Here is a 10,110-nt window from a genome sequence, read left to right on the forward strand (position 1 = left end):
AACGCGATTCGTAAGACGGAAAGTAAAAATAGATCGATCAGCTGGGCTACTCAGAGGGCGGAAATGGTAGTAGCCCAGTTTCGAGCAAGCACAGTGGCCAGTGTGACTTTCGCCAGTTTGCGAGTGCTCCGAGTTCCACCGTTCCGTCGTTTGCCAGCAGCAGCAGCAGTACCAGCAAAATGCAGATGTCAATTGAAAGTTGGTTCAATCTGCACTATTATGGCTTTGGCCACGAGGGCGCGTCTTCGAGCGAAGAGGAGCAACCGGAGGAAGACGAAGAGGACGATGGCTCGAAGGGGGAACCGATCGAGGAGATCGATGACCGTGAATTTCCCTTTCACGATGATGTGTTCTACATTAACGTGAAGGCGCCACGGGTCCGCACAGGTTTCGATAACCTGCCGATGGAGGTACGGGATGTCCTCGGGGAGCTCGGAGAAGGATCGAACTAATTACCGTATCGCCACTGCGATTGTTTCCGATTGCAGATTTTAATTCACCTCTTTCGGTTTCTCAACACGGTCGACCGCAACTCGGCGGCACTCGCGTGCAAACGCTGGTTCAACGCCATGGGCTACCGGGAGTTTCTGGGCGAGATGTGCTATCACTTCGAGGATGTCAGCATCTGCGACGGTGCGCCACCGATCGCACTGTTCCTGCAGAGCTTTCGCCACTTCTGCAACATCAAGCTGACGAACGTGCGGTTCAACGGGTACTGCGAGTTCTGGGACATTTTCGGGGAGTACATTCGCGAGATCACGTTCGCAAACTGCACCACCATCACGAAGTCGAAGCTGACGATGATTCTGAAGCGCCTACCGTTTCTGGAGAGCCTGGCGCTGGAGGAGTGTGACGAGCTGTTCAAAAGCTGGACCCCCGTGGACCGGAAGCGGGTCGAGCCGATCTGTCGGTGTCTGCAGAAGCTCGCGCTACGCAAAAGCAGCTCGTTCACCGTTGACCACCTAGACTACCTGGTCGCTATGGGTCCCAACATAGCGTCGCTGGAGATCTCCAAGTGTCTGAAGCAGATCGATGCGCCGACGCGCGTGAAAATACTCACCTGCATCCTGGCCATCATGGAGCGCCGGAAGAAGAAGCTGCGCTCGGTCGACTTTAGCTACACCATGTACGACGATCTGTTCCTCAAGCAGTTCGCGGAGATCGAGAACATGTCGCTCAGCCAGATTAGTCTTTCGTTTTTCGAGCGCGCCCCGATCAAGGAGCCGGGCATCATCGACATCCTGCAGTGCCACACCAACATCGTCCATTTGGACCTGTCGTCGTTTCTTAACCTGACCGACTTTGCGCTGATCGAAATAACGGGCTCGCTGTACCGGCTGAGAACGCTCAAGCTGAACGGTTGCTGGCTGCTGACGGACTTTGGCGTCGAGTCCATCTACAAGCTCGACTGTCTGCGGGTGCTGGATCTGTCCGACTGCGACAAGATCAGTGACCGCGGGTTCATGAAGGCGATCGTCGACCGGCGGCGCGATTGTATGACCGAGCTTTACCTCAGTATGTTGCCGGGCCTGACGGACAGTGTGATGCTGAAGATCAGCTTGACCCTGCTGAACCTCGCCGTGATCGACTTCTGTGGCTCCGATTGCATGAACGACACGTCGGTACAGTTTCTGTTCTGCTACCTCAAGTTCCTTCGCGTTCTGCGCCTGAACGGGTGTGTGAAGGTGAGCCAAAGCCAGCCCCCCCCCCCCCCGGGTGAATGCTTGGCATTGAACTCTGAATCCCCCGTTTCAGATATCGGACGCTGGGCTGACGGGCGAGAACCTGCCCGTGGCCGTGATCGAGATTTGGGACGTACAGACGACATTCGAGATCGCCGAGCTACGCAGCCTCCAGGAGCTGCAAGTTTCCGGATGCTTCAAGGTGACGGACCTGGCGCTGGTACACTCGTTTCGATTTCGCGAACTACGCCAAATCAATCTGGCCCACTGCGTGCAGGTCAGCAATACGGCCAATCGGTTCGCAGTGTGAAGGTGCGCTCCATCCTGCATCCTTTCTCTTACCTGCTTTCAGATATCTGAGGAGGGTATCGTGGCGATGTCGCTAAACTGTCCGGCGTTGGAGGAGATCGATCTGAGTGACTGTTTTCTCGTCAACGATCGATGCGTGGAAGCGATGGCCAAGAACCTGCTGCGGCTACGGCTGCTGAAGCTCGTCCGCCTTCCACTGCTCACGGGGGCCAGCATTGATTCGCTCGTGTGTCACTGCAAAGCCCTCCGGTATCTGCACATCCGCGGGTGCAACAGGCTGCCCAAGGACTCGGCGGACCGGTTGCGGAAGATCCCTACGCTGCGTAACGTACCCAAGTGTTAGTGTAAATCGAGTGTCCTTGGTGTCCGTGATGTCCCCTGGTTTTGTCGTGGTGGTGTCCTGTCCAAACAGTGTTCTTCGTCCGGTGACTCGGCGTTACAACGGTACACTCTTCTTTGCAGGTTGCTCCGAATGAAGCCAAATGCGCTTTGATGACGACGTCAGATTAGTAGTGCAATTGTAACGAACCATCTGCTTAAGTAAATAAAGGCATAGAACCAATCGTAGCAAGTGTCCCCAGCGGGGGTGTATCACCACGAAAAGGCTCGAAGGGACATCGGCACGAACCGCGCTCTCGGTTCAGGTTCGCGTGCGACCGTTTTTGCTTTCGTTCGCTTCGATTTCCTGAATCGTGGTCGGCCAATTTCGGGCGCCTGGGATTCGGCGCGCTCGGTTCGGGAAGCAGGATCCGGCGGCGGCACCTGGGGGTTTGTATTTTCTACTAAGCGGCGGCCTTTCAGTTTCACAGATGCATCAAGACGCGATGGACTTTGTGTGTCCGGTGAGTGTGTTTCTGCCAGCGGCGAGACCAACGCAACCGCAGCGTTCAAAGTCTCTCGATCAGCCGACGACCAGCGAAAAGTCAAAAGAAGCGCGACGCGAAAAGGACTCCAGGCGTCATGGCTCAAAATCCTCGTCCTCGTCGTCGTCGAAGAAACGGCCAGAACCGAAGGTGCAGGAAAGGCGTCTACACAGGGACAGCCTTTTCAGCCTCTTCCCGGATGTGCAGTGGAAGCCGCCGCGACAGGAGGAACCGGTTCAGGTGGAAGTGGAGTACTGCGACTGGATGGCCCCGTTCAATTGCGACGGGCGCTTCGTACCGCGCTACGATCTCCTGCCAATGGAGCTGATACTGAAGGTGTTTAAGATGATCAACGCCAGCGACCGGTTGGCGGCCAGTGCCACGTGTCGGCGGTGGCTCGAGGCGGCCCACTGCTATGATCCGTTTCAGCGGCGGATGTATTTCAACTTTGATCGAATCGAGTTCAGCGACCAGGAGGGCCCGATTGCGTACTTTACACAGTCCATGCGAACCCTCCCGTACCTGTCGTTCACGTTCGTGGAGTTCACAAAGCACAGTGACTTTTGGGTCAACAACGGCCAGTACATCCGCGAGCTGACGCTCCGGTGCTGCCTGATCCGGAAGAAGAAGTTTATCTCGATCATGAAGAATCTGCCGTTGCTCGAGCGACTCGAGCTGATGCAGTGCGACGAGCTGTTCAAGCACTGGTCCCTCGACTACAGCACCGACGAGCCAATGTTCCCGTTCGCGCTGCCTCACCTGAAGCACCTCTCGCTGGCGGCCTGCGACTACTACAACGAGTACCATTTCGAGCGATTCATCGAGGCGGCCCCCAATCTGGAGTCGATCGACGTCTCGAACTGCTTCATCAACCTGTACCTGTCGCGCCGGATGACGATGATTTCGCGCGTACTTCGGCTGGTCAGCAAGAACCGGAACATCATGAAGGCGCTCAACATTGCCGACATCCCGTGCTTCGACGATGTCGCCTGGCACTGTCTGGCGGAGATTGGGGGCCTCTTCCTGACGCACTTTACCGTCACCTACAGCGATCGTATACCGCTGAAGGATCCGGGTATCCTGAAGTTCTTTGCCGCCCAAACGAAGCTCACCCACCTCGATCTGACGTCTTCGATCGGCGTGAACGATGTGTGTCTGCAGCTGATCGTCGAAAGTTGCCCACTGCTGGAGGTGCTCAAACTGCGCCGCTGCTGGCTCCTGTCGGACGAGGGCGTTCAAGACATTCACACCCTGCGCCACCTGCGCGTACTGGACATTTCGAGCTGCGAGCGCATCTCCGACTACGGCATGCGGGTCGGCATCGTCGGGAAGCGGGCCCGCCCAGTGGACGAGATGTACTTCTCGCTGCTGTGCAATCTGAGCGACTACACGATGTACTACCTCGTGCTGATGTTCAAAAACCTGCAGGTGCTCGACCTGGACAGCAACTCAACCATCACGGACACTTCGCTCCAGTATCTGTGCTGCTACTCGCAGGACCTTTGCAACCTAAACCTCCAATCCTGCTCCAAGGTACGCAACTGCCACTGCACCCTTTTCGTTTCATGTGTCGCTAACCTCGGTAACCTCACGGGACGGGCGGAAAAGGAAAGTCGCCACGTCGTCGGCAGCTGGCGGCGCCCCGCGCAGGGCTCGAAAACAAACGAAAAATCGAAAACAAATCGTGGCGGTGGCCACACGAAAGTTAAAAATATTCGAACGCCGCGTCGCCGATTTTTTGGCACCGCCGACCGTTTCCTTGTTCGAATCCGAAGCCGCTTTGCGCGATCGGTGGTCGGCCACGATCGTTCGGGCGTGAGGCGCGTTATTTAACGTGTGCCGTTGGCCGTAAGCACCACGCGCAGAGGTTGTTTAGTGACATTAGGCGATCAGGAGAGCGATGCGTTCGAAAACGTTGCCGATATTCCGACCCCGGTTCGAGCTGCTGCCAGTGGAAGTGAGTTCCCGCGGAGTGCCCCGTGAATATGGCCCTGGTTTGAATGTGTTCTCTTTCCCTCCCTCCACCGTATCGGCAGCTGGTGGTGCTGATCTTCAAGTACCTGAGTCCCAGCGATAGGCGATCGGCGTGTTACGTTTGTAGCCGCTGGTATGAAGCGTCCAAGTACTGCCGGTTCGCCGAGCAGATGGTACTCCACCTGATCGGGGTCGAGTTCGACGACTTTAAGCCGCCGGTGAAGAACCTGATACTGGCCGACCGGACCTACCCGCTGATCAAGCTGTCCCGGGTGAAGCTGAACGTGTGCAGCAAGTTCTGGGTCAACTATGGGCCGTTCGTGCGCGAGATCACGTTCGAAAAGTGCATGATTTGGCGCGAGCGCGTGATCTCGCTGTTCAAGCACATGCCAAACCTGCGTGTGGCCCGCTTCGTGGAGTGCGATCTGCTCCGCGACGACCTGTTCCGCACGTGGAAGTTCTTCGACAACGGCCTTTACACGGTCGACTTCCCGGGCGTCGAAAGTCTGTCGCTGGCACGGAACAACTTTAGCCAGCTACAGTTCGAGTCGATGGTCGAGATGATGCCGAACCTGACGCGGGTCGACTTTTCGCACTGCTTCCGGCAGGTCGAGGCAAGCCGCAAACTGTTCCTGCTCGGCTGCATCCAAAAGTTCATCGTCCGCCGGCAGTACGATCTGCGGGCCGTCAACATCGGTGGCATTCCGGTGGACGATATTTTCTTGCGCGAACTGGCCGACGCCAACGGGTTGCTACTGGACGAGCTGTGTCTGATGTACCTCGAGAAGATGCCAGCCCGCGCCCCGGCCATTGTCGATCTGTTCCGACGGCAAACCAATCTGCGGCACCTGGACGTGACGGGCTCGACGGGGATAACGGATTTCTGCGTGGACGTGATCGTGAAACACATCCCCGGGCTGCGGGTGCTCAACGCGACCGGCTGCTGGGGAATGTCCGATTACGGCATCAAGCAGATCTTTCGCTTGCAGCAGCTCGAAACGCTGACCCTTTCGAACTGTATCCGCATGTCCAAGCACGGCATCATAGACGGGGCGGCGTTCAGCAATCGGAAGATTCTGCGCGAGCTCCACCTGGAGCTGCTCGACACGCTCGACGAGGAGTGCGTGGTGAAGATCGGGGCCAACTTTCCCAATCTGACCGTGCTCAACATTGGCGGGTCGAGCACGTGCATCACGGACTGGTCGGCGCAGTACATATTCTGTAACCTACTGAACCTGGAGCATTTAAACGTCGAGCGTAGCACGAAGGTTTGTCCGGAACGGAACGGTGTAACTAACATTAACATTCAGCTTAGCAGAGGGAGGTCTAGTCCTTGTTTAGACCCAGCGTTAATTGATTTCCGTTTGCCCCTCCGCGCAGCTCACGGACGCCGGCTTCACCGGCATCGATCTGCCGGAGAAAACGTTCTCCATCTGGGACGTGGAGGAAACGTTCGCGATCGATCGGCTGAAGAAGCTGCGCGTGCTGAAAGTGTCCGGGTGCTACAAGATCACGGACTTTGCGCTCCGGTACGCGTTCCGGTTCACGGAACTGAAGGAGTTGAGTCTCTCGCGGTGCCACCAGGTGAGCATATACGGGGCGCGCCGGATCGTAAATTGGGGTCTTCATTTTCACACCACACACACACACACAGATTTCGGAAGCCGGCATCGAACGGCTGGTCGCGTCGTGTCCGGCGCTCGAGTACCTGGACCTGGGCGAGTGTCCCAACATTAACGACTACTGTGTGAAACTGATCGCCATCGCCCTGAAACGTATCGGCACGCTGAAGCTCGCCAACTGTCCGCTGCTGACCGAGACGTGCTTGGACTATCTCGCCAAATACTGCACCACCCTGAAGGTTGGTAGCCGCCCCACCGCGGCCTACAAGGTGCGTACAAGTTTTCTAAAGTTCTTTCTTCCCTTCACAGTACCTGTACGTGAGGGGCTGCTTCAAGCTGCCGCCGGACATAATGGATCGGCTGTCGACGATCTCATCACTGCGCCAAGTGTACAAGTCCTAGACGGCGGGGGGGGGGCCCTCCGGCCAACAATCCGTTCTTTTATATTAACTAGCATAAGGTTATTTACAAGTTGATACCACCCCTTAAAAATAAATCGTTTCGCCAGTTCGCACGTAAACAAAGTGTACTTCACGAGTGTGTCCCATGCGCAATTACGGAATTGGCAAAAGAACTAGGGTTCTGATCTGATCGCCCCCGCCGCGCGCGCAGGTAAGAACCGAAATTAGCTGCTGCACCGCGACCAAGAGAAGGAAGTCACGGCACTCTCACTTCAGTCGAACCGTAACCGGCGGCCAGATAGGAAAGCGAGTGAAAAGCGGCGCTGCTTGTTGGCACCTTCACCGACGAGAGTTGTGAACGAGGTGACGATCGACGGACGGGCGAGCGATCGGCGCGAATAAATTAGTGTGACAACCCCGGCGATGGCTTTGGCACGGCTAGTGGCGCGCATCGAGCGGACGCTTTACGTGCACTACGAGGACAGCTTCATTTACTTTTTCGAGCCCAACTTTGAGGAGCTACCGACCGAGGTAAGGTTCTGGCCGACGCGGTGCTGTCTCGAAGCCACGCAATGCTAACGAGCCCGATCATTCTTCTTGCAGCTGATCATACATCTGTTCAAGTATCTGAACCCGAGCGATCGCAGCGCGGCAGCATTGGTGTGCCGGGCGTGGTACTATGCCTACCGCTATCCGGAGTTTCTGCGGGCCGCCTGTCTGCACATCCACGACGTGGAGTTTGTTGACAATGGCCACCCGCTCAAGGGGCTGCTAACGTCGTTCCGGTACTACACGGACGTGCGCGTTACGAAGGTGGTGTTTGGCAGTCGGAGCGAGTTCTGGAGTGAGTTTGGCTGGGCGATCGAAACACTCACGCTGGACAACTGTGTCGTGTGGAAGCACAAACTGATCTCGATCCTGAAGCACATGCCTCGGTTGCGATCGCTAAACATTCACAACTGCCCGGATCTGTTCAAAAGCTGGAAGCTGGTGGAGAACATTACTGTTTCGTGGTTGCTGGTGTTGCCCCAGCTACGGCACCTCAGTTTGGCGCGCAACAATCGATTCCAGGAGTTTCACTTCGACTATCTGGTCAACATGGCACCGAACCTGGAGTCGCTCGATATTTCCGAGTGCTTCAGTAGCATCGAGGCCCGCCAGCGTATCCTGATGCTCAACCACGTGCTCGAGTACGTCCGGGTGAACCGTGCCCGGTTACGGCACCTCTTCATCGGTGGCATCCCGGTCGACAATCTGTTCCTGCGCGGACTGGCCGATATCAGAGGGCTAACGTTGCACGGGCTGGGACTAATGGTGTGCGAAAAGATCCCCAACAACGAGCTGTGGCAGTGTGGCATCATCGATCTGCTGCGAGCGCAAACCCAACTGACGCACCTGGACCTTTCGAAGTCGCTCGCCCTCAACGATTATTCGTTGATTCAGATCTCGCGTTCGATTCCGCAGCTCGAAACGCTCATCCTTAACCGCTGTTGGATGGTCACGGACTATGGTATCACGGCAATCAAGAGTCTGGTTCGGTTGCGGCACATCGACCTGACCAACTGTGAACGAATAACCGACGCCGGCCTCATAGGTGGACTGTTCACGCACAATCGCAAAAACGTACGCCGTCTGTACCTGGGACTGCTGACCAACATGAGCGATGCGGCGCTGACGAAGGTGTCGTTCGAGTTCTGCAACCTGGTCGTGCTCGATCTGGGCGGGTGTTCCAACAGCATCAACGATCTGTCGGTCCAGTACATCTTCTACCACATGACCCGGCTCCAGGAGCTCAATCTGGACTGCTGCGCCAAGGTACTAGCGGTGCTAGCAAGGATTAGTAGTCGCCCTCGCCCTAATGCTATGTTTCGCTTTCGTAGGTCTCCGATGCCGGCATTACGGGCGTGGACATGGAGGAGAAAGCGTTTGCCATCTGGGACATTGAGCTGTCGTTCTCGATCTCCGACCTAACCGGGCTGCGCTCTCTGACGCTGGCCGGGTGCTACAAAATCACCGACGTGTCGTTCGGGCGGTGCTTCCATTTCCGCGAACTGAAGGAACTCAGCCTGGCCCGGTTACTGCAGATAACCGACCGCGGAATCGAGCAGCTCGTCCTCGGGTGTCCCTCGCTCGAGCTGGTGGATTTCAGCGAGTGCCGTACGATCACCGACCGGTGCATCGAGATCGTCGCCAAGTGTGAGCCCCGGCTGACGACGCTCAAGCTCCAGAACTGTCCGCTGCTCACCGACCAGGCGATGGGGTACATCATCGAAAACTGCCAGGTGCTGCGGACGCTCAACATTCGCGGCTGCCACCAGATATCGTCGTACGCGGAGACGTGGGTCCGGTCGGCCGTCAAAACGCTGCGCCATCTGCAGGGCAACACACGGGAGGAGCTGTAGCGGCGAGCGGGGAGTCAACGGCCACAACAGGGCCCAGCAAGTCAGGTGGATCACCCTCTCTCTCTCACTCTCGTAGGCCTCTTGCACGGGGCATAGTAATGATCAGTAAAGGCTTTTGGTTAATTAGTCGGTGCGCCCGATGCTTAAGATGGTGCGAGATCAAAGGCAAGAGCCGACGCCGTCGCCGCCGGGGCGACTGTTGCGCTGCCGACACCACCACCTTCATTCATCCGAGGCCCGCCCGAGGATCGGGCAAAGGATGGGATCGGCATCGCGATCGGCATCGGAAATAAGACCCAGCGCGCGCCGCTCGGCTCCCGGTCAAGCATGTCCAAGCGCAAACACACAAAAGTGCACGCATCCCGCGGGGCCCCGGGGCCCGGGGAATGCAAAGCAGAGAGAGAGAGACGGACGCGAGCGCACTGGGACGAGAAAAGGAAGGCTGGGGCCGGTTACAGAAGTGAATTTATATGATTTAATAATTTTATGGCACGCATCTCCGGTGTTTTTCGGGTTTTGTTTTACGACCTCACGGGCGGGCGGGTTCGCCGACGGTGCCCGGCCACCACCATCGCCGCCTATTGACCTTTCGGCCTTCGTGTTCGGCGGCGGCGGCGGCGGCGACGAGGTTGACCAGGTTGCCCGGGTTGTTGTTTTACCGGAGCGCGCTGACAGGAGCAATATGCAACGGAGGTCGGAACTGCAATCCTCGGTCCGTGTGTGTGTTAGTATCGATGCAAAAGCGCACAGGTAGCGCGAAACGTTCGGCCACTTTATCGCTTTACAGTACCTTGCCGCCGTTACAAGATCCTGGGGAACTTCTCGGAACCTAGAGCGCTTCCTCTGAACTGTGGCGG

General features: G+C 57.0%; 3 protein-coding genes across 4 annotated transcripts; all 3 read left to right on the forward strand.

The window, feature by feature from the left end:
- The first annotated feature begins 101 nt into the window (after nt 1–101).
- Nucleotides 102–2,560, forward strand: LOC128277861 (uncharacterized). The gene is made up of 5 exons (XM_053016447.1): nt 102–410; nt 489–1,685; nt 1,756–1,959; nt 2,035–2,329; nt 2,454–2,560. Exons 1-5 carry the CDS (start codon nt 180–182, stop codon nt 2,465–2,467), a joined length of 1,941 nt encoding a protein of 646 aa, XP_052872407.1. The 5' UTR covers nt 102–179; the 3' UTR covers nt 2,468–2,560.
- A 245-nt stretch (nt 2,561–2,805) lies between these two features.
- Nucleotides 2,806–6,989, forward strand: LOC128277858 (dynein regulatory complex subunit 6-like). Of its 2 annotated transcripts, XM_053016444.1 has the most exons (5): nt 4,695–4,811; nt 4,891–6,096; nt 6,209–6,412; nt 6,483–6,689; nt 6,760–6,988. In XM_053016444.1, exons 1-5 carry the CDS (start codon nt 4,755–4,757, stop codon nt 6,850–6,852), a joined length of 1,767 nt encoding a protein of 588 aa, XP_052872404.1. In that variant the 5' UTR covers nt 4,695–4,754; the 3' UTR covers nt 6,853–6,988. The 2 variants fall into 2 exon arrangements, with proteins under 2 accessions (XP_052872403.1, XP_052872404.1); XM_053016443.1 differs by lacking the exons at nt 4,695–4,811; nt 4,891–6,096 and adding an exon at nt 2,806–4,387 and having other exon boundaries at nt 6,760–6,989.
- A 143-nt stretch (nt 6,990–7,132) lies between these two features.
- On the forward strand, nt 7,133–9,742 carry LOC128277863 (F-box/LRR-repeat protein 7-like). Its single transcript, XM_053016450.1, has 3 exons — nt 7,133–7,382; nt 7,455–8,666; nt 8,732–9,742. Exons 1-3 carry the CDS (start codon nt 7,275–7,277, stop codon nt 9,251–9,253), a joined length of 1,842 nt encoding a protein of 613 aa, XP_052872410.1. The 5' UTR covers nt 7,133–7,274; the 3' UTR covers nt 9,254–9,742.
- The last annotated feature ends 368 nt before the right edge of the window (nt 9,743–10,110 follow it).

Source organism: Anopheles cruzii, chromosome 2 (assembly GCF_943734635.1).
Source record: "Anopheles cruzii chromosome 2, idAnoCruzAS_RS32_06, whole genome shotgun sequence".
In the NCBI taxonomy this organism is placed as follows: Eukaryota; Metazoa; Arthropoda; class Insecta; order Diptera; family Culicidae; genus Anopheles; species Anopheles cruzii.

Excerpts from the sequence above, each read along its gene's own strand:
- LOC128277863 (XM_053016450.1), top strand. The coding sequence starts at position 7,275 with ATGGCTTTGGCACGGCTAGTGGCGCGCATCGAGCGGACGCTTTACGTG. Across the intron at positions 7,383-7,454 it reads TTGAGGAGCTACCGACCGAG|CTGATCATACATCTGTTCAA; the intron begins GTAAGGTTCTGG and ends TTCTTCTTGCAG. Across the intron at positions 8,667-8,731 it reads ATCTGGACTGCTGCGCCAAG|GTCTCCGATGCCGGCATTAC; the intron begins GTACTAGCGGTG and ends TCGCTTTCGTAG.
- LOC128277858 (XM_053016443.1), top strand. The coding sequence starts at position 2,816 with ATGGACTTTGTGTGTCCGGTGAGTGTGTTTCTGCCAGCGGCGAGACCA. Across the intron at positions 6,413-6,482 it reads GTCTCTCGCGGTGCCACCAG|ATTTCGGAAGCCGGCATCGA; the intron begins GTGAGCATATAC and ends ACACACACACAG. Across the intron at positions 6,690-6,759 it reads AATACTGCACCACCCTGAAG|TACCTGTACGTGAGGGGCTG; the intron begins GTTGGTAGCCGC and ends TTCCCTTCACAG.
- LOC128277861 (XM_053016447.1), top strand. The coding sequence starts at position 180 with ATGCAGATGTCAATTGAAAGTTGGTTCAATCTGCACTATTATGGCTTT. Across the intron at positions 411-488 it reads TCGATAACCTGCCGATGGAG|ATTTTAATTCACCTCTTTCG; the intron begins GTACGGGATGTC and ends TTCCGATTGCAG. Across the intron at positions 1,960-2,034 it reads ATCTGGCCCACTGCGTGCAG|ATATCTGAGGAGGGTATCGT; the intron begins GTCAGCAATACG and ends ACCTGCTTTCAG.